Below are 23,856 nucleotides of genomic sequence, written 5' to 3'. Positions count from 1 at the left end.
TTTAATGAACCAGAAAAAAAAAAAAAAAAAAAGGGACAGGAGAACAATGTCCTGGATAAGGCGAATGACAGAGACTACTTTAAGTGCGAAGGAAGTCTTAGGCTTCAACACCACCTTGTCCCTATGCAAGACCAAAAATGGTTCTTTGCAAGAAAAGGGCACCAGTTCCGACACTGGCCTTGCCAAGGTGATCGCTACAAGGAAAGCAACTTTGTGGTTGAGAGCAGAGAGGGGGTTGCTGGTAGTTGCAGGACTTATACCGCAGGCTGGCCTTTAGTTTTTTTTTGCCACAGCCCATCCTCCTGTAGGCAGCAGTAGAACTTGAAGGTTTAAGGCTGGGTTCACACATAGGCGTACGGAATATGCGCGTTTGCCGCACGTTTTTAACACGATTTGCGGTAAAAGAAACGCGCAACAAACGTGCGTTTCCGAGGGCTATCCGGCTGTATCCTAATGGATATGCGCGGCAAATACACCCCAAAGAAGCTCCTGTACTTCTTAGGGCGTTTTGCAGCAGGTTCCTACGTGCTGTAAAACGCCCAGGTGGGAACCATGCCCATAGGCAATCATTGGTTTTCACATGTTGAGCGTTTTACAGCGCGTAGGAACGCGCTGTAAAACGCCCAGGTGTGAACCAGGTCTTAGACCTCCTGTGCCCCTCAATGGACAAGAAAGAAATATAGCTTACCCCGTAACAGTAATGATTTAGAAAAATAATGTCACATATATTGTTTATTTCATTTTATTAGAAGTTGGCAGAATGTACATTTGTCATAAACAACAAAAACTTCACATCAAACATCTTTCAGTGTTTTCTAAACATATTATGTTACAGGTATAATACAAAAGCTCAACAATGTACTGCTTGTACAAGTGAGAAACAGAAATGCACACTTGTTTGTACTCGGGACACGCTGCCATAGGCAGCAACAAGTATAGAAAAAAGCAAGCCTCTGCCATATTGCTCTTAAGATTCTAAAGTGCACCTGTCACTTCATGCCAAAAACGCAGCCATTTTTGAAATGTGCTATGAGTACTGCTGCTGCATTAAGTCCCATTTATTTATGCTTATCCAGGGACTGTTCAAATCGGGTTCAAAATAGTATATAAAAAAATGAAAGTTGAAAAATGAAGATTAGATTGGGACTGGAATCTGTGGTGACATACAATCAGGAGACAGACTACAGAAAAAGTATCCAGGGTTCTTACTACCACGAGGGACACATATAAGCATCTTCTCATGGTTGCATGGTAAAGGTCACACCTCAAATCCTAGTTCCTTGGTTACTGTCTGACATTTCAGACCCTACGGGCCCATGCACACAGCAGTAAGGCATCCATTTTACCACACCTTACCCCAATGCATATTATCAAATGCAACTAAGTGCACGGCCATTCATTTTGATTGCCACTCCAAGGCACCTGCCTAGTGCACATTTGCAACACATTTGCATTTAAGCGCACCAAATCATACAGATCAACCATCTGTAAATTGTGCTATAATGAACTGACAAAAATGTTGCATTTGTTTTCCTCAGTGTCTGCAGAGAGTGAAATGGGGATTCACGAGAGATCTGGTTAAGGGAGCTTTTTAGTATTGTCTCCGATGGCACAATGTGGAATGTGGTAAAAGCAGTTTATAAAATGGCAGTCCTCCTTGTGCACAAGTGACATGTCCACTTTAAGTCTTACTTTTCTTTTTTTTAAACCAATACTTTCTCATTCATTGTATCTTGACAGTTTGAGCCTGGGTATAATATTCATGGACTGTAGTTCTTGGAACAATAACTTGCAGGCGTACGGGATCCTCAGCGAGGAGACGTGACAGGAGGACTTGCAGTAATGGCACCTAGAGAGAAACACACAGTCAGACATGCCCATTCCAGGAACAACTGAACATTGATACATTTTCCACATCTCTCCAATTAGGCCACGCCCACAAATGTACACTGGAATTGTGATTGACAGACATACTCTGTGGCCTCTCCTACCTCAAAGCCCCGCAGATATAAACACTGAAGCATAACGGCACATTTCATCTTTTGAATTGAACATCTGTGCTGGCTAACTGGATTGAATGCTGGGTAATTTAGTTTTCTTTAACTGGCACATCTGCATGTTCCTTGACTCTAATACTTACCTTGTCCAGCTGCCCACGCTGCTGATCTCTGCTATCTAAGTGATGCCGCTGCCAATGAAACTCCCACTTCCCTCATTTACAGAAATGTCAGATGCCTGGTTCAACACGGGCAGCAGGACAGGTAACTATTAAGGGTATTATAAGGCATGCGCCGATACCAGTACTGGTGCCGATACTGGGCATTTTCACAAGTGATTGTGCTTGTGAAAATGTCCCAATTCTAAGCGCCTAACTTTTTAAACATATGTGGCTGCCATAAAGGTCCCGTGCTTGTGGAGTGTCTCGTGGCAGGTGTTTACAGCGCCGTTCTGGCAGCACATCTTCTCCTTCCTGCTGCCCGCACAACCATGGTGAGACCCCGCCGACCGTGCAGCCCTGGCCAGACCCCACGCAACCTCCTGAGACCCCAGGCAGCCCTGGTGAGCAACACAGAGTATGTAGCCGCATATTGTTCTGCATTGCTGTATAATGTACTGCTGGGATTTGTTGCCCCTCTACAGTGGCAGAACCACCAGGGTTGCAGGGGTTACCGGGCCCTGGCGTTCCACCACTATCTTAAAATTATTAGTCTGTATTGTTTTAGAAAAACTGTCACAGGGCACTTAAAAAAAAAAAAAAAGGTATCGGTATTCTTGAGGAAAAGTATCGGTACTCGGTCTTGAAAAAAATGCTATTGGTGCATCCCTACTTATTAAAAAGGAAACTTTTTTTTTTAAATCTAAGTTTTGCGGCAACTAGGCCTTGTAGATTGCTTACCAGCCAGAATAGCCCAGCAGGCCACACTGTCCACAGACATCCACCTCAAAGGCGTCACTAGAAATCATCAACCTCTCTAGTAACAGCATGCTGGCTCCATAACCAATCAAGCAATCTCGTTCCATTTCACCGAGACGCAAACCGCCATCACGAGAGCGTCCTTCAGTGGGTTGCCTGGAAGGACAAGATGGAGAAGCAATATGGTTATCATTGTGTAATAAAACTTGGAGATCAAACTGATTACTAGGAATGAGGACCTGCTTTCACTACAACCACCTGATCAGTCTCAGTGTTGAAAAAAGTGCAGTTTCTGCATCTCAAAGGCCACCAGAGTCTAGTAGCATCTGATTACAGTTGGACTCTTCTTCCAGGGGACATCTGTAACTGGATTTTTAGCTCTCAGATTTCTTCAGTGGTTACACAGAAGAGAAGAGAAAGGTACATTTAGGGGCACTCAGCAGAGCAGCCAGAATTCCTTAGCGCAAGGTCACATGTGGAAGGTGAAGGATTTTTCGTTGGTTTACCCATGGAATGATGGTGCATTTTTATATGGTTGCTAGCTGACTTATGTGCAGAAGGAAACAGGTTCGGTGAGAATACAGGACCGCAAGCCAAGTCTGCACAGTTTGCAAATTGATCTGTGTACGCTTACGTCCAAGTAAATATAAATGTAACCCAATTAAGTTATTTTAATACAGCTTGTAGGAGTACATTAATCTGTCTTTATAAGAGCTTCTTACAATTTCCTACAAAGCTGTCCTGGAAAAGGAAGGGGGTACCCAGTGAGCCAGTCAGGGCTCTACTACATTTCACAACACCTTGGTGATTGGCCAATCAGCCTTGAGCACAGTCACCGGGGAGTTCACATGCTCTCCCATACTCCAGCTCCATTATGGACCGGAGTGGGTAATTGGCAAGTGAGCGTAGATGGGTGAGTCTACCTTGCCAATTGGTTATCGATAGAGAATATCATTCAATATCAATATCATCAGGGCAAAGTGATCCATTTGTATCCCACCCCCCAGCAAAGCATCCTCACAGATCCATGACCCCTCACTGCCTTTCAGAAGCAGGACTTCATGCAGGGTAAGCTTCTATGTTAAAGCTTACCCTGGTGGAATGCTGCCACTGCCATTCACCAAGTGACAGTGCTCACGCTTGGCGATTGGCCACTCAGCCTTGAGCACAGTCACACCGGGAAGGTCACATGCTCCCCCATATTTCAGCTCCATTATGGACCAGAGTGGGTAATTGGCAAGTGAGCGTGGATGGGTGAGTATACCTTGCCAATTGGTTATCGATCGATCGAGAATATCATTTAGAATAGAAAAATGTCTCTAACCAAAAGATTGGATAAAAGCACTTCTACCCAACACTTATTGAAATCTGATATCAATAAGAATGATGCAAAAAATGGATAAATCCATAAAAAAAAAAAAAAGTACTTTTGTTGTTTCCTTTCCCCGACCTCACACAGGTTCCTTCTATTGAATGACTGGCTGATCAACACAACCTTATTTTATCCATCTGTAAGAAGCATCATACTAGTTGTTTGGAGGTTTCACATCGAGATCTAAACCTGGAAGCAGTTAAATAGCAGCTGAGGTGTTTGATTTGGAAAATTTCCACTGGAGCTGCTCACAACAAAAGCTGAGCACATTAAACAAGCCGAAGACGAGCAGGATATGGTGACAGCTTTTCCTGACAGCAGTGCCGCCCCAACAGCCCTGTCTGCTGCAGATGTTACCGACGCTGCACTACACGGATGTAAGAAGGGAGCACACATTATCCTGTCTGGCCTTCTACAAACATCTCCAGCCCTAATGTCACTCACTGACAGTTTTTTTGTGTATTGATTGCTCTACAGAGGGAAAACATGTCGACTTTTTTCAGCATATCACAGAATGGCAATCACATGCTCTACCAGGGTCAAAATTGCAGAGTGCATTCTCCGCTATTAAATGCCATTAGACAACTGCAGGAAGTTGTAGAGCAACTAGAAATGTAAGATGATTAAGTGGAAAAAAAAATGTAAATAAATGAAAAAAAAATACAAATTGATTAAAAAAAGTAGAAAATATAGTAAAAGATAATAAATAAAATAAAAATGTATGGATCGGTAGATGCATCAGATAACTGTAGTTTCTGGTTGCTTGAGAGTTACTATTAACTCCCAAGCACAAGGTCAGCTTATCTGCTCAGTAACTGGGTGCAATAGTCAGCTTGCTAATGCGATTTAAAATACCCAATAGCAGGCTGGCTATTGCTCCCTGTTGTTTATGTTCCGCTTCCGCCTGTGGAATCTAACCGGCAGCAAGATGTGCACAGGGAATTTCGTTCGCATTAATTACATTTTCGCAATAAATTTAGTTGCTAATGAAATGTTTTAAGTGTGCACTCTCACACTTGATAGATCAAGCAACTGCCAAAACAAAACAAACACCAAGACCTATTTTTTTTTGCCTGTTGCTTCAGAGTGCTGGTTGCTTGAATGCCAGATAATGGGGAGTTTACTAGATGATAAAACTGTATAACACCGTTCCCCTAAATTAGATTCTACCTATGCAGCTCTCTGCAAAAAAAATCTGCACATACATGTCTGGTGAGTACACAGTACCTGGTGAGGACAGCCCTGGGTCCTCTGGCTCGAGCATGCATCTTATCCAGTACCATGTGCTTTAGCTTCTGATAGTACACAGGCCCAAAGTAAATATAGGCCTCAAGAGGTTCCCTGCAAGATATGAGACAGAAAAGTCAGACAGACATTGGGCTATTTTATGTGACACGTGTGAAATAAACTGGTTCTCTATGACAGACTAAGCTCCCCCATGGACAGTAGGCACCATTGGATGCTAGATAATAATAGTACATAAACTTAGCAATCTGCGCAGAAGATAGTAATGGGAGCGAGTAGGTAAGTCTTTCCTACATGCCAGCAATCAAAGGCTGAACAACATTGCCTGAGCACTGGCAGCTGGGGGGCTGAGAAGTGCCTAAATCTAAGCAAACACTAAACATTTAATATTTCATTATTGGCATTGAAGAGAAATATATAGTATATAGCCAGCTTATGATTCAATTTTCTAGGAAGCACCCAATTCTGAAATATTAGCATGATCTTTACCAGCCTGTTACCCTTGGGCTCAGTCCATGGGATTTGGAGAGAGAGAGGAGGTCACCCAAGAACTACATATATCCACTTTTTTATCCCACCTAAATATACCCAGTTCCACTTTAATAAGCCCAACCATTTCAGGGTCTTACCCAGTGATTCCAGAGGTGACGTAATCTTTCCCCAAGTAGTTGTAGCCATATCGTATTAGGTCTTCACAGACGTCTTTAACTTTGCTGCCTCCGAAGGCCGTTCCATAGTGAAACCTGCCATCCAGCACCCCTGCCTTCCCGGCCAGAAGTTCAATAAGTTTTCCAACCTGCATATAGACATGTAGAAAATCCACTCAGGACTTCACAGAGGACTCATTTTTTCACAAGAAGACAACACCAAAACAGCAGAACTTTGATATGTTAATCAATCTGGGAGAATGAAAAGTAAAAGTGGATTGGTTGCTTTGTAACACAGACAATTGTGAGATACTTCAAAGTTATAGAAGGATCCTTCATGAAGGAAACCTTAAAAGAGAACTATGGAGTAACCTTTTTTTCCTCCCGTGACCCAAAACTTTGTATATAGTGGGTTATTTCCTGCTATACGCTGAGAGTGCCGCAGCCGGGACAAATCCCGAAAACACCATTGAGATCCACCCCGCTGGCTGATTGGTATCAAAATACCCTATAATGATTCCCTTTGGAAAAGAGACCATTTTCTAATGCGGGGCAGCATGCTAGGTTTTGTTACAAGAGTGGATGCTGAGGCCGGGATTGGGTAATGGTTTTACATCTTTTACTTTTTCCTGCATATGCTGCACCTATTTCTAAATCTGACCATACACCTATAGATTATCTGCAGATTTTCTATGGTCAGGTGGAAAAAGTGCAACAGATTCCACCATCTACGCTAAACTGTGTGGATGGAGGAATCTCCCGCTGAGCCAAGCTTCAGTATCTTGCTAGTCGGCCCCGCTGGCTCTCTAAATACCTGAACAATGTCTGCATCCAATCAGATCTTTCAGGTATTTTGACAGCCAGTGAGGCCGACTAACAAGATACTGAAGCTTGGCTCAGCGGGAGATTCCTCCATCCACACAGTTTAGCGTAGATGGAGGAATCTGTTGCACATTTTCCATCTGACCATAGAACATCTGCGGATAATCTATAGGTGTATGGCCAGCTTTAGGCTTCTAAGGGTCAACATGGAGGGGATGGAGCACAAGAAGCCTTTCTGCGAGTCTCCTAAGATCCTCTGGCTCAGGATGTCTGGGATCTTGCTAAAACATAAGATGGTTTATAATTTCTTCCTGGTAGTGCAGAAAATTCCGGAGCAGAGGTTTTTGTTTCATTATACAGCACAAAAAGGACCACGGTGACCAGGTATATTGTAACCTCTTCTATCAGCATGCAGCACACCTGACTGGCTCCTAGTCTGCCCTCCCCACTCCCAGTCTCTGTGCAGCTGTATAGGTACTTGTATAGATACTTGCAAATTAAATTTTTTTATTAATGAATACTTATCTGTATTTTATATCTAACTGGAGTTTACATTTAAATATTAAAATATTTGGAAAAAATAAATAATAAAATAATAAGAGTGTAGGGTCCATCCCTGCCCTCCTATATCATGGGTCAAGTGGAATAGCTTTCGTCAGCATCAAAGCAATATTTTGTTTTGACAGTCAGGAGGCTACCGCAATCTTCTCCACCATGACAAATGGAATTGCTGTGGATTAGAAGTAAACTATCTTACAAGGAATTTAATTTGTTCACTGGTCTCAATGTCTTTAAAGCCAGCATTAAAACCAGCTAGAAGTTCATTACTTCTACTTTAAAAAACAAAAACAAGTTTTAAAAGGATTCCACCATAATAAGGAAAAAATACTCGAGATCAGTTTCAAGGGTCTCCAAAAGAACATAGAGTTCTAGATTTCTTCAAAACACATGAAACATTTTTGCAAGTTCAGCAATCACTTGAAATCTGTCTTTAAATTGTCAAATGCCAGTTGCAAGCAGGCCTACAGTGAGATAGCTTTCTCTGCAAGTTTATATGTAGGGGAGCATGGAGTTATAGGAAGGAGAGTTTAGGGTTAATTGTCAAAAGAGCAGGGGCAATGGCAAACAAAGTGCTCTAAATAAGCATTCCCCCTTTGGACACATCCATATTTCGCGTTGATACCAACAGGAAGGAAAACTGATTTACTAACAATTATATTCCATTGATCTGCAGAAAATAGTCCACGATGCTTAATGTGAAAGAAATCTACATGGTTTCCCAAATTATTTACAAATAAAAGGAAAACCCCCTGATTGCAAAAGTACTTGGCCCACTTTTAGATAAATTACTAAAGAAGCTCAGGTGCAAATGATATAGTTACATAGTTTAGTTGAACATACAGTCACATACTTTAGTTGAACAGAGTCCATTTGCGCCCAATTAAAATGTTAAATGATCTCATGAAAAATACATAGTTGTTTGGAAGGCCCTGGAGAACATATCTAAAGCAGCAGCATTAAGAAGTATAACGTTCTACCAAAGTAAGTCTATGACAAAGTCCTGGAGAAGCACTAGTCAGGGTTGAATTACTAATATAATTGCCAAATTTTCCCAAATCCCTGACTAAGGCAGGACTCCAGCTTTAAATCGAATTAAAACTAAAAAGCCGCTTTTGCTGCAATTTGGAGCTGCCCCGCACAGAAATTTCTTTCAGCCACTAAAATGTTGTTATTCTATCAGGCTGCGTGATGATCAGTGTCATTCAACCAACTTTCTCTTTGCCCAAGTTGTAAATACTTTTTTTGAAAAAAAAGATCCTTATACTGGTGTGTAAGCTTTGTGAATAAGCCCCTTTTATAGTGAAATGCCAGCAATGCACAATACCCAGAAAACACCACCCCCAGAATGGTGGTATTGTCATATTATTGGGATGCTTTTTAAGTCGGTCAAGACCCAGGACAGGGCAATTCCAGAAGAAAACCAATTTTAGTCTACAAGAAAACTGGGATGATCTACACTCAACCTAGGAGAGACAGAGCAATTTTGCCCAGAAGAAAGTAGAAATTTCAGGATCCAGATGTGTAAAGCTCCTATAATTTGAGATGTGCTTTAAGGCCTCATGTAGACTGGTGATATTGACTGATACTACCTTTTGCATTATAACGTAGCACTACTTGAATGAAAATATTCAAATTAAAAATGCAGAAATCTGCTGCGTTTGACCTACTTTTCCTGCAATAGAATATATCTCAAAAGAACCTGGTACATCAAAAGAAAGACAATTCAACCCCCCCAAAAAAATTTAGATTAGAATATTAACACTTCAGAACTGTCATCCATACCAAGTCATTTAAGTAGAGAGCAATCTACAGACTTGCACACATCCAAAAACACAACATGAGCGCTAGAATGAAACTCAATCCAAACACAGAGTTGAACGTATTTTACCTGCCAAATACGCCCTATACTACATGATCCCCGTTTATTGCCAATTATTAGAAGCAAAAAGAATAGGTCACCAACCGTCATACGTGATGGATAGCCATGAGGATTCATGATGATGTCCGGGCAGATGCCTGTGTCACAGAAGGGCATATCTTCCTGAGGAACGATCAAACCACAAACACCTGTCGGGAAAATGAAACCAAGAAAAATTTACACCTGTCACCTGACCACTTCAGATCCAAAACCAAAATTTCTCATTTTTATTTTGCCAAACTGTTCAACTAAACAAATTTTACCATACGAAGCACAGAAATAATTAACAGAGATGTGCACTTGTTCCCTGGAGACCTGAACTGCTGGATTGTGTGTTGAGCAGTGGCCTGGCTCTTCAGTGTGCTGCCAGCACAGGGCATTTTAACCCTTGCTGAGGCATATAGTAAAGTTAAATTAAAAATACACCCACATTCTGTACTGCTTACCGAGGCCACATTAGTTGACTTTTCTTTTATGAACTCATGTGTGCCGAGAGAAATAGGGGGCAACATCTTCCATCTTGCCATGGTCATCACGCACACAATGCGGGACCAGCAGCCCACATAGCAGACCTGCATGCAATTTTTTAGGCTGACGAGTGAAGATTTAAAGCACAACCCCAGCCTTTTTTTTTGGGCCCCCTCTGTAGTAAAGAAAAATGTGACCAAGCCCCCCTCACCTTCTTCACAATCCAAAGCTGTCCTTAGTTCCCTCCACTAGCATTATTCGCCCACATCCTGTGAGCCCAGGCTGTCATGCGTTCACCACTTCCTGTGGGAACATCATCATGCATCCTGATCTCACAGTACTCCAGGACTAAGTGTTGCTCACAAAACATTACGCGAGTATGGTTCAATTAAGGCAGAGGTGGGCAACTACTGCTCTCCAGCTGAGCTATAACTAAAAATGCCAACATGCCTCTGGGAGTCATGCCTATAACTGTCAGTCTTGCAATATCTAATGGGACTTGTAGTTCCACAACAGCTGGAGGACCCAAGTTGCCCACCCCTGAATTAAGGGATAAAGACTGCCCACAGTTGAAACCGAGGAAGAAGTGAACGACCAGTGGCACCACCAAAACTGCCCGACTACTGCAGGTTAAAAAAAAGGTATGTATAGGTTGTTTAAAAAAAAAATGCAAGATGGCAGGAGGGAAGAAGGTGAGAAAAGCTGAAGTTCTGCCATACATCTTCAATCAAATAAAAAAGCAAAAAGGATTCTGAAAAGACTAAAGATCTGCAATGTCACAGCTACTCTCAGCTGATCATCTAATGAAATAACATTCACATCTGTATCAGCCTCAAGAAAGCAAGTTCTAACAACCGAATTCTGTGCTTTTGACACTTCTAATGCATTTTTTTTTTTTTTTTTTTACAGATTATCTATGAAATACTAAACGTTTTATATTTGATGGAATACTATACTTTTAGACACCTCCTTACGGAATACTGTACGGTTTTATCCCTCTTGATGATTACTGTACTTTTTGTAAACTTACATCTGACACTGTAAAAGGCGAACGTGCGCTAAAGGTACCTTGCAAAGAGCCAACCCCTGAGAACTCCTTTTATGTGCCAAGTCGGTTCCCATAGCAGACTGTCGCTGTGTTGTTTGTTTTGTGTGAAAGTGAGTGATAAAAGAACCATGAAATCGACACAGAAAGGCAAAACAGCAGAAAGAAGTGGGGACTCTCCATCATTGCGGCTCCTACCCTCTGCTGACTCGTGCAACAATGGGATCTCCACAGCCATCCGCAGATCCAACACAGCTGTGCATTTCATTAGATGAAGGGGCCGAGTGACACAAGTAAATAATTAACTTATTCTGCTCCGCTGACTGTAGCTGGAAGACCAGTCATAGCTGACAGATTTTAATACAAGATAACACAAAGGGGGCATAATGAGCTTAAGATAAGTTATAGTTTGAAACTAATGAACGCTTAGATAGGTAAAGTAAAAATGTAATCCCAAAACACATAAAACTGAAAACTGTTACATTCAAGTAGGGCACTTCCAAACAATTGGATGCCAACATCAATAAAATAAAGTACTGAAAAAAAAAAACATATGTATATTTTAGACTTGAGTGTGCTATAGCTGAATAGAAAAATAAAAAAGAACAAGTAAAACGTGAGATTTTTGTATAATAATTTGTTTCTAGAAAATACCACAAAGTGGAAATGACTTCCAGAAAACCAAAATGACAAAATAACAATTAAATAACCATTATGAATATGATTTTAAATTTAAAGATGTAAAATACAAAGTCACTATACAAAATATCACAAAAGAAAAGGCAACCAAAAAAAAAAGCATTTAAACAATGTAAATACCAAAATTCTGCAAACCCTCTTAACATTCCCATAAAAGACTGGATTTTGTAACATATTAACTAGAAAACAGGTCATAAAAAAAAAAGCTAAAAAACAAATATATATATATATTTTTTTTTATTTGCTCCCAGTGTAAAATGTTTCAATAAAACACTTGCACAATATAATTATTTTGCTTTTAGAATTGATCCCTTACTTCCAGGCCCTAAAGACCATTTCTTCCAAAACTTTTCAATTGGCAAATTCTTATAACTGCCCTTGTTTCTATCAATTTTGATTCAGTGCACATTTAGGAACCCCTATGTTCAATTTTTCTGGAATTTTGTTTGATAAAATAGCAAATGAAAAAAAAACTAAATCTCATAGATAAAAGGAATTATATAAAAGATATATTAACATTTAACTTTTTTTATCAAAAAAATGGAAAATACCGATATTAATCCTAAAAAAACTGAACACCTGTCATATTTACCATCTATGTAAACCAGACCTGGATGTTGTTTTTATTGTTTTTTTTTACTAAACATTAAAAAAAAAGGTGAAAAAGATCTTTTTTACTGTTAACATCAGAACATTTAGCAATACCTACAAAGAAAGCAGTTGTCACCCCCTTTAAAATTTACAACGTGGTTTTACAATTATGTGAATATGAACATTGTAGCTGTGGGAAAAATCCTGAATGTGAAACATAAATTAATTACACACATTTGTTAGAATTCTAAATTGCAACCTGATGAAAATCCCTTCGTGTAAATGTTCCTAAAATGATCTTCATATATTTTTTTTAAAAACAGCTAAATGTTTAAAAGATCTAGCATCCTACCATGTATATATATATATTTAAAAAAAAGTGTGTACATATACTTTTTTTATCGATTTAAACGTCAGATGACTTTGTTATATGTCATGTTGTATATAATTTCAAAGATATGTACTAGGCTCTAGTGTTAAGTTTTTTTTTTTAAGTGGGGAAAAAGAAAAAAATAAGACTTGACTTAGTTGAGGAAATCTTGTCCAGTTAAACAGGAGAGAAATGGTAGAGGCAGAAAGGACAATAAAGTTGGTACACAGCTTTCCCAGAAGCCCCTAAAAGCCTGCGAATTACACATTTGCATAGCAGTAAGCACACAAAAGCCCGATTAATTGAAAAACCCCACAATGCTCCTGCCCCATTATAAAACCACCGCAGGAACTTGACAAAATACACACAAACCGCTAGAAAGCAGCGCTGGAAGAACAATGTGTGTTTGGTTTGGCCCAGTCAGAAAACACAACTGTAATTTTATTCCGTGCCGTAAAATGTACTAAGACAGAGCTCCTCTGAAGAATGTGCTGGGAGGTCAGCAGGTCACAGAGCTCGAGGGTGATCTAAATATTTGCCAACCTTTCAAATGAGCATTTAATATGGAATTCATAGAGGGGACCCAGGACAGCAAATACAAACTCTACAGAGTGAAGAGCTGCCCAGCCACTCCCACTTCAAGCTGCAACTTGCCAATTAGCCTGTCACTTTAAAAAGGGACAATCTTTACAGGACGGCTTATTTATGAGAAAATTGTTTTCAAAGCTATTTAGAGACACTTTCCCAAACAGATGTTCAAGGGCCAACAAGGCCTTTCTTTTGTTATTACCTTGCCTTTAAAGAAAGAACATAAATATTAGGGATGCACCGAGACCATTTTTTCCAAACCGAATATAATGCTTTTCCTCAAATACTCGCCAATACCAATGCCTTTTTTTGTTATTGTTATGTGACAGTTTCTCCAAAACAATACAGACTAATGATTTTAGGACAGTGGTGGAGAACCAGCTGCGACCGCTGCAACCCTGGTAGTTCTGCCACTGACTCCAAGTTTTAGATGGACTACAAATTTCAGCAATACATTATACAGCAATGCAGAATACTACCACTAGCTATAGAGAACTACAAATCCCAGCAATATATTATACAGCAATGCAGAATAAAGTTCAGGACAGAAACAGCAGGCAATATTTCTAACATAGCTGTGGAGTTCAGAGGCACCATACCTATACATACTCTGTGCTGCCGCTCTGCTCCTGGGTGCTGACATGATGTCTCAGGTGAAGGGTCTCACGAGGGGGAGATGTGTAGAGGATCTCAGAAAGGGGAGATGTGCGGGCCGGTGTAAACAGGCGCCGTGTGGTTCCCAAGAAGGCTGCCGAGAGAACCCCAGCAAGTGCGGGACCTAAGGCAGCCGCTTCGTTTGAATAATTAAAGCGCTGGTATCAGCTTTGGGTATTAGAGCATTTGCACGAGTACTCGGCACCGATATCTATGTGTCACTAATATATACATACAATACTTAGTGGCAGTATGATTGTGTTTTAAACTGAAAGCCTTGCACCCCACCAAGCAAGCAGCAAAGGACTAGTCACTAGGATTGCCTGTTGGTTCTCTCCAGCTGAGCTTTTCTCCATTACTGACTTACATGCCTTGTTTTGTACAGTTTATCTGTGTGGAGGTGGCCATCTTGATAGAGACAGAGCTTTGCTTCCTCATGTTAAGAGCTGCCCTACTGATAACTGGTGATCTGATGCTTTTTTAATATTTCCCCATTCGTTATAAGAAACAATGATCAATCAGACAAAAGGAGGATCTTTGCACTGCCGGGTTTCAGGTACAGCTTCCTTTCCAGCAAGGGCGACTGTGAGCAGCACAGTAGCATCATCACCAAATCTCACATGACTAGCAGTCAGAGGCAGCAGTGCCTTAGATGATCTCACACTGCAGATATACAGCAATGAGGTTACAGAACAGGAAAGCCTAGGCACAGGTAGTGCGCTTGAAAGTGCAAAATATAGTATAGTGCCTTTTAAAAACTCATGTCATTATTTACAAAATAAAGTGTAAATATAACAGTGTAATAATCTCCTACATGAAAGTCACACTTGTGCTTATCACAACAGTGCAATATTATATTACTGTAACAATCTTTCCCGATTAAGGGAGCGAACACTATAGACAAGTCACTCCATAATATAATGTTCCTTAAAGTGACAATAAAGGCTAAAGTGCCCCCCACAATGCTAAAGTAAGGACTTACCTTAAATGATGCCTCTTGATCCGATCATCATCTTCTTTCCTGTAGTTTTTAGCAGTCCTACCAGTGCTGGTGCCGGTCTCTGATCCAGCGCTGACTGCTGTGTCTCCTGTGTCCCACGGTGCCTGTGCGGGTGCATATCTCAATATACAGCAACAGTATAATTTATTACTGCTGTACCTTTTATCATTTAAAATCAGTCCATGAGTTCTAATCAAGTGACTTAGGCAAGGCTGTGGCAATGCCATCAGTCTGCTGCATACAGAAGGAAACATTTCTTCATTCTGCATTAATAAATTCTACAATATACAACAATGTTAACATTTTCAAAAGTAGTTTAAAACATTGTTTTATTATTGAAGAACTATCCTTAAACTTCAGCTCCAGGGACATTGCCTAGGCTGAGATTATGTAATTAGTCTGCTGCAGAGAACCAAATGCATTTCCCTCAACCTCCTCTTCCCCACTGACCAGACTGCAACATTGTAGCAAGTCACAAGGTGAGACTGCAGCAACGGGCTGATCTGTGTCAGACAATTGTAAAAGAAACACAAAAATGTGGAACCCTGGTCAGTATATAAGTATATGTCAGGCTGGGTACACTTAGATGCATGCTCATATCCTAGGCTAAGATGATGTCATCAGTCTGCTGCAGGCAGGAGGAAGCATTTCCTCAGTCACCTTTTTCCAGTGATCAGACTACAACATTGAAACTTTGAAGCAAATCACAAAGTGAGAGGCAGCAGTGAGGCTGATCTAAAAACATATATATGTTAAAACACAGCCAAGAAGTGCACAGGCACCAGGATTTACAGCGTCTCAGTCTAGGAATTAGATCTGACCCTGGACAACACCTTAAAGCAAAACTCTGGGGAAATATTGAATTAACCCTTGGAGTGGCCACCCCTGCACTGCAAAGGTTAATTGCTTGTTTTGGTCTAGGGAGGAAAATAAAAAGTTATACTAACCTGGTACTTGGAGCTGGCTGTGAGAGCTCCCTCCAGCCTCCCCCACTCCAGCGATGGTAATTCCCTTGGCGTCATCACATCCTATACACTGTATAGAACATGGCGACTCATGGACCTTAGACCACTGCAGCGGAGGGGGACAGAGGCTCCAGGGGCCGGTCTAAAAGCAAACCAGCTCAGAGGATCAGGTGAGTATAACGTCGTTATTTTCAGCCCGGCCCTGGCTGTTGCATGGACGAAAATTTCAGAGGTCAGAGGAGAATGGGCAGACTGGTTTGAGATGATAGAAAGGCAACAGTAAGTCAAATAACCACTCGTTACAACCAAAGGTATGTAGAATACCATCTCTGACAGCACAACACATCGAACCTTGATTCAGCTGCAGAAGACCACACCGGGTGCCACTCCTGTCAGCTAAGTACAGGAAACGGAGGCTACAAATTTGCACAGGCTCACCAATACTGGACAATAGAAGATTGGAAAAACGTTGCCTGGTCTGATGAGTCTCGATTGACATTCAGATGGTCGGGTCAGAATTTGGCGTAAACATGAAAGCATGGATCCATCCTGCCTTGGATCAACGGTTCAGGTTGGTGACGGTGGTGTAATGGTGTAGGGGATATTTTTTTGGCACACTTTGGGTCTGTGATGCTATCATGTCATTATGGACCAAAATCTCTGAGGAATGTTTCCAACACCTTGTTGAATCTATGCCACGAAGAATTAAGGCAGTTCTGAAGGCTGAAGGGGGTCCAACCCGGTACTAGCAGCATATACCTAATAAAGTGTCCAGTGAGTGTACAAATAATAAATCTGAAGGCAAGTCAGCTACCGGCCTGTAACCTAAATATCACTTCTGGGTGGGCTGTCAATGTTGTATGAACTTAGATTAACACAAAACCAGTAAAGAAAATTAAAAAACGACAACTCTTATTAAACTCCTTAAATCAGAGCGAATAAACAGACAAACCGTAGCAAATGAACAAACCAAAAACAATGTAATCGCCATCAGCCATCAATGCATTCTATCCAATTGACAGAAGGGGAGTCTGCCTTTAAAACCAATACCTTCCTTGGCTAGCAAGCTTCTCCAAAAGGCCTACACACTTTCTGAATGCCAGATAAGGAATCAGCTTCCTAAACACCCAGATTTTCTTTTCGGAGTCTTTTCTCTAAAGTTGTACAACGTGAAGGAGAATAAGAGGGAGTCTGTTGTGGCTTTGATGTAAAGAAACCAATATATAACCGCTCTTTAAGAGCATTTCTCAGTCTGTCATGTGAAAACGGATTAGCACCTCCAACAAAGATCTGCAGATCAGAGGGGTGAGCACTGATGCCTAGAGGTATTAAATGGGTGGAGAGTGCAGGATTTCAACTCATGTTGGCTGGAAATGCAGGAAAAATGATTTTTTTTTTAAAGTAGTGCCAACCTAACCCACTCGGAAAAAATTATATCAGCTATTTCTAACAAGTCAAAATATAAAACTAACGTAATTATTACTCTAAGCCCACCCCCCCAAAAAAGACTATACCTATATCTGCCAAATCATAGGCAATGTCCATGTGAATGATTTTCACATTTAGTTTAGATGTTACAGATTTAGAGCAGATGGACTGATTACATGCCCTTATGTATTAAATGCATATATAATATTTAGTGCAACTAGAGCAAGAACCTTACTTTGCATCAGCCTCTTGCACCCCCTTGTACGGCAGCACGCAGTCTCTGGGTGGTAGGGGTAGCTATAGGAGCCAAATGAGCATGCTGATTGCACATGTGCTGATAAGGAAGATGCTAAAAGCGACCATTGTGAACTGACAGGTGAAGTGCTCCTGTCCAATCACAGACTGGGGCGGGTAGGTAACCTGGCTGAATTCCTTAAATGCAGTAGAAAATAGTTAAGTAACCAGGCTGAAGCTGTCTGGCAGGGCTGTGCAAATCTCAGGACTGTAAAGACAAATACAAATCCAGGAAAAAAGCCCCCATATATGTTTTTTTTTATCTATTTAGCTGTTTGCCTGGAGTTCAGCTTTAAAGATTTCAGAAAGTGCAATGGAATAGCCTGTCAGTTCTTCAAAAGGGAAACCATCTTTGTGGAACTTCTTGCCTTGTATATACTTTGGCTAACTTGGAGGGAATTTTCTTAAACATGGAGTTTCACTTTATGTGAGAGAACAACAACAACAAAAAAGGATTACCCTTTTGTCCATGTCGACTACTGAATTTGTCACCGATCTCTGGTCGTCTTGTTTGTCTCAGCAGGATCTTAATTAGGAAGGCTTCTTCTGCATTTGAGGAAATCATGACTTTTTCAATGTATGAATCTGTAGACCCCTTATACCTAGGACAAGGAGACATAATAAATCAAATGCCGTATGAATTACAAGTTACTTTCAGACTTGAACTCCCATCCATAGATTTCCCAGTAACCGGTTTTCCTGAACAGGTCAGACTGACGTTGGAAGACCAGACATACAAAAGAAATAAGCCAAAAGTTACTTTTGCAGTTTTGGAGAGAGAGGGCATTGTTAGGATCCCTGACAGTTTTTTGGTTTCAAAACATTTTATTAATTTTTTATCATTTCAAACAGTACAAGCATGTAGGCATCCGCATAAGTCATAGGCCGCAAGCAGACAAACATGAGCAAGTGATAATAAAGATGATGCTCTACGTGATATTATATACAGATGGGATGTCAAAGCGGGCCAACCAAAATGAGAGGGGAAAGGGGCAAATGAAAGCATTTATTCCTTGAGGGGAAACAGGAGTTGGGGGAAGCAGGAAAGATAAGGAATAGAAAGGAAAAAGAGAGAAAAAAAAGTAGGAATGCACAGATACCGTTTTTTCAGTATCGAGTACCGATATTTATATTTCGGTACCCTCTGATACCAAGTAATTCTGATAGCATTGAGCCGGCTTCCTGGGAAATCAGGAAGCCAGCTCCATGCTGTTTGGTCGGCTCGATGCCGATTGGCTAGGATGCCGTCTTCCCGGCCAATCAGGAAACCAGGAGGTGGGTCAGTACCCGCTTGCCTGGCTTCCTGATTGACCGGGAAGCCGGCTCAATGCGGATTGTCTGGGAAGCCGGCTTCCTGGCCAATGAGCATCAAGCTGGCTTCCTGGCCTCATTACCCGCCGCCCGGTTTCCTAATTGGAGGAGGAAAGCTCCCTCGGACCGGATGTTCCGCTATCGGGATAAATATCGGAGCATTTGGGCGAATACGAGTACTGGCGCAAATACTCGGTATCGGTGCGTCCCTAAAAAAAAAAAGCGGAAGGAGGAAGAGAAAAATCCACAATGCAGGCAACACAGAGGGACGGTGGACTGGGGGATGGGCAGGGTGATCCATCAAAATAGCGAGGTGTCACCACAAACATTAGGACACCAGTCTACACGGGAGCAAAGGATATTTGAGAGTTCCTCACAAGGTGCTTCATACACAAAGGAGAGAGACTTCAAGGGGGGAGAGCCTGAGGCACCAGGCAGCATGATCCACTTAAACATTTGTGAATGCTAGGATCCAAGGACTCCAAGTGCGGGAGTGTTTAGACATAGTGTTCTGTCCGATGTGAATCAGCTCGTTCATTTCTGCTACAAAATCTATACTTCATAATCAGACAGTTGAGGTGTGGTAGATGTTTGCCATAGCTGGGGAACAACTGATTTGCCAGCAATTAATAGGTGAAAAGTTAAAGAGCGTCGATAAGTTGGAAAGGACCTCTCTGTATGATGTAGAAGGAAATGGGCAGGACTGAGCAATACAGAATCACCGATCGCTGACAGTTTTTTATGTCGGTGTGCCACTGGGAATATTGCCATTGCTTCCTGTCCCAGACCCACAACTTAGAGGAAATGTGTCCAAGGTGAGAAAAATCCCCTCCTAGGCAGTTTTCACTGGAATTGTTGGCCCTATTGGAACCTACTGCCAACAGTTGGTTGACTGTGGAATGATTTCTAATCACTGGATGTGTTGGAGTTTAAAAGCTAGTTGAAAAGTGGCTGAAATTTCCTAAAAACAGCCAAGTGCATTGGTATCCTTACTGCTAAACTTTACAATGCATGACTATCAACTGTTGGGTAGAACAATAAATGTGGGTAAAACATTTTGGGGGCAGTGAGATTTTTAAACTATTACTTCTTAAAAGGAGACAACTAATTGTACCTTTACATACAAGGCACTGACTGGTACCTTGCAGCTGACAGGTTCAGAGCTCAAATGTATTGTGTACAGGGAACAAAAGACCAAGACAGACTTGACAGAAATCACTGATTGCCCTTTGTTCTCCAAAGATATAGTGGGCACTGCACATCTACATCGGGTGTTATGGTAGAGGACCTTTGACCCTGATTAGTACAGCTGACAGCAGTCTTATAAGCAAAAACAACTTATTGATAACATCACAGATACAACATTACTTGTATGTTTCTGAAAGGCAAACCTCACTCCTTTATGCAATAAATGTAAACCCAATCACTAAAATCTTATCTAACCTTTAAAATGTAAATGTGATTTCAAAAATTGTCTTCAATATTTTTAAATCTGCAGCTTTCATTAAGAGAATACCTAGTGATCCTGCCATGAAGGTGCCTGTTTAGGCACTTCCCGATAGGGTGACAACACTTTGTCCCTGCCTTCCAACTCCTGTGTGGTTACCCTGTCATAACGGGATTCCGATGAAGACTGCTAGTGGCCCTTTCACACATTATGCAACCATGGTTTATTGCTATCACCATAAAGGTGCCCATACACTGCACGATTCTCGTACGAGTTTTGCGGGAAATCCCGCGATCGTACGAGAATCGTGCAGTGTCTTCCATCGAACCAGCATGCGAGAAACCCCGCCGGGAATCGTACGATTCTCGGCGAGTTAGTGGCCTGCTGGTTCGACAACTGCCGAACGGGCCGGTGTGTGCACGCGCACAATGCCCGTTTGCAGTCATCGTAAGCCCGCCCCTCATTACAGTCATCGTAAGCCCGCCCCTCAGGGGGGCGGGCTTGCGATGATCGCAAGTACGATCTGCCTGTCCAAGATGGGCAGATCGTACGTTTATTTAATTACTTTACAACCATCGTCAGACTAAGGTCTTGCGATGGTTGTGAAGTGTATGGGCACCTTAAGACAACCTGCCCCAAGAAAGGCCATGCTGCCATCATTGGAGTACAAGTAAAAAAAAAAAAAGAAGAAGAAAGTATATGCAGGAAATCAGCAGGAACTGATATGCAACAAAGGATAAGAAAAAAAAAAAAAAGTAGAATTCGACAACTGCCGAACGGGCCGGTGTGTGCACGCGCACAATGCCCGTTTGCAGTCATCGTAAGCCCGCCCCTCATTACAGTCATCGTAAGCCCGCCCCTCAGGGGGGCGGGCTTGCGATGATCGCAAGTACGATCTGCCTGTCCAAGATGGGCAGATCGTACGTTTATTTAATTACTTTACAACCATCGTCAGACTAAGGTCTTGCGATGGTTGTGAAGTGTATGGGCACCTTAAGACAACCTGCCCCAAGAAAGGCCATGCTGCCATCATTGGAGTACAAGTAAAAAAAAAAAAAGAAGAAGAAAATATATGCAGGAAATCAGCAGGAACTGATATGCAACAAAGGATAAGAAAAAAAAAAAAAAGTAGAAAACAAAACTGGGATCTTTCTAAGTAAATGCAATTACATTAGGATTACATCTAGTTAAAGGATAACTGAACTTTTAAACAATTTAAACCAAAACTAAAGTTGCTGAAAAAGACAGATGTTATACTGCTAAATTAGGGAATATGTCTGATGGCTTCAGTTACAATTTGTAAATATATCCACTGTCTTTATTTATTTGCACCACGAGAAAAGTTGACTCAAAGTGACTTACGTTACAGGAACATCCTTATATTGTGGTTGCTGTGGCCCAGTGCTGCCCTCTAGAGGAGTCTGGGTGACAGTCGGCATGGATTTGTTCACCAGGACCTGCTTGTTCTCCACCTTTTCTCCTGATTACAGAAATGTGTAATATTAGACAATTTACAACATTGAAGGAAAACTCAACTTTGTGTAGCAATTATTTGTATTTGTTTAATTTTTCACCAAACTATTTAATACATTACTGAAATTACCTGTTCACATTAGGCCCCTTTTACACAGGCGGTATGATTGTGTCTTCTTGTCAGTTTTTCAAGCGGACCCGGTCGGATGTCCGATGTTAGTTCATGGGCAGCTGTGTGTAAACGGATGTGTGTCTATTTACACACGGCAACCCCGACTCCGGCCAGGTCTGGAAAAACAAAGGGATCAGAGATCTGTTTTGCCGGACCTGATAGAGCCAGATCGGGGGTAATCTGATGTAAACGGACACATGTCCAATTCTCTATAGACCGATATGGGGTCCGACAACTGCAGTTTTTTTCTCCATTGCAAGTACTGCTGTGATCAGGAGAGGGTCCTCAGACGGATCCTCAACTGATCAGCCCATGTGAAAGGGGCCTAAACCTGCAGCCACTACACATTTCTAAATTTCTCAAAACAATTAAAATGTTGCTTCCTTCCAATTTGGCAACCTGCAGGTGTCCACACACTGGTTTACAGCGTACCCATTGAAAGTCCATTGACTGCTTGTGTGATTGGGTCAATGGTAATCTAATAGGTGTGCACAAGTCAAATTTTAGGCATCCCCTGCAACAGATGTTTCAGTTTCGGTGATATACTGCCTAAGCTTGTCTTCCTATAAAGGGACGCAGTCACTGCAGCTTTCTCATTTGAACAGCAGTTGCTCAGGTAGTTATCATGAAGGTAGATTCTTTTCAAAACAGAGGTATGAATCAACCAAAAGTATGCATATAGTTCAAGTAGGATTTGTTTTTTTCCACAGTTATACTTTAAAAAGTGCTGTAACAATTTAATTGCATTAAAATGTTGCCAAAGAGCTATTGAACTATGTATCCGATAAAAGGAAAGTACAGGCAGGGAGGACAGGAAGTTATCAGCACTCAATATTTCTAGCAGGATGACTTACCAAACAGATATAAGATATAACAAACAGATATTTAACAAGCCAAACAAGTTTATTGTTTACATTCACTTAAAGGAAGACTTGAAGAATTTTCTTTACTTATAGACACTTCACACAGAAGAGATCTCAGGTAACACAAAGGTGATGCTTAAATTCTTTACCTGGTGCACAAATTCCGTCCGCATCTAAAATTTCGTGCCTCCATATTTGTTTGCGCGTATTGGCGTCCAACATAGGTCCCATGACTTTATCGAATGTCTGGTTGCTGTAGCGCTTCAGAGTGCATTTGGCATTCTTGTAGACGAGACATCGCCCGAAGCCTAGGAGGGAATGATTTTTCTGTTAGCCTGTGCTGAAATAAAAGCCCACAACCACTGAAATTCATAGCAAAAGAAATAGAATCAATCACTGCCCTAGTGAAGCTTACGCTTAATGCACTATCCTTATCATAGATGTACTGATGAACAAACTCTGTTTTAGAAAGAAGCACATACAAGTTGTAATTTGGATTGTGAAAGGTGACATGATCACCAGGAACAAACCTGAGCACGCTCCATGCTCTCAATGTTCCCAAAGAGGACAAGATTAGGAGTCATTTTCAGCGGACCCTGTTGGGATCACAACCCCAAACCTGTCCTTTGCCCTGACTGGTTTTCTATAAAATAATGTATTTTCTGTCTGCCAGCAATGAACCGAAAGACTATACACTGAGCAGCACATTTACAACTTAAATGTACAATCTCAGCATGCCACAGGTTGTGGGATGAATGAACTCGGCTAGAATTACATCATCAGAGGGCTAAAAATGCCGAAACGCAGGAAGGGCCGGATTTACTCTCCCTGACGCACCCAAGGCCAGGTTCCCCAATAAGACACCCACCCCCCGTGCCAACCCCTCCCCCCATTCCCATCAATGGAGAATGACAACCAGATGATAGAGAGGCGGGGTTAGTTTCAATTTTTTTATTTAATTATTTCTTATTTTTATTTAGTAATTTTTTTATCAATTTAATTTAAGATT

The 23,856-nt window shown here is 41.4% G+C and overlaps 1 protein-coding gene across 1 annotated transcript in view; it reads right to left on the bottom strand.

Annotated features, from left to right (window-relative positions):
* Positions 1-1,587: 1,587 nt before the first annotated feature.
* Positions 1,588-23,856, bottom strand: part of POLR3B (RNA polymerase III subunit B) — an 83,767-nt gene continuing 61,498 nt past the window's right edge. Inside the window, exons 21-28 of the mRNA XM_018557770.1 lie at positions 22,997-23,155; positions 21,702-21,819; positions 18,041-18,183; positions 9,525-9,628; positions 6,161-6,327; positions 5,514-5,627; positions 2,897-3,070; positions 1,588-1,849 (exon numbers count right to left, since the gene is read on the bottom strand). Coding sequence (XP_018413272.1) covers positions 1,720-1,849; positions 2,897-3,070; positions 5,514-5,627; positions 6,161-6,327; positions 9,525-9,628; positions 18,041-18,183; positions 21,702-21,819; positions 22,997-23,155 — 1,109 coding nt within the window. The 3' untranslated portion in view covers positions 1,588-1,719. The remainder of the gene's footprint in view (positions 1,850-2,896; positions 3,071-5,513; positions 5,628-6,160; positions 6,328-9,524; positions 9,629-18,040; positions 18,184-21,701; positions 21,820-22,996; positions 23,156-23,856) is intronic.

The sequence above is a fragment of the Nanorana parkeri genome, unplaced genomic scaffold (genome assembly GCF_000935625.1).
Source record: "Nanorana parkeri isolate BGI_ZX_2015 unplaced genomic scaffold, ASM93562v1 scaffold14, whole genome shotgun sequence".
NCBI lineage: Eukaryota > Metazoa > Chordata > Amphibia > Anura > Dicroglossidae > Nanorana > Nanorana parkeri.
This window is presented reverse-complemented; position numbering and strand designations above follow the sequence as displayed.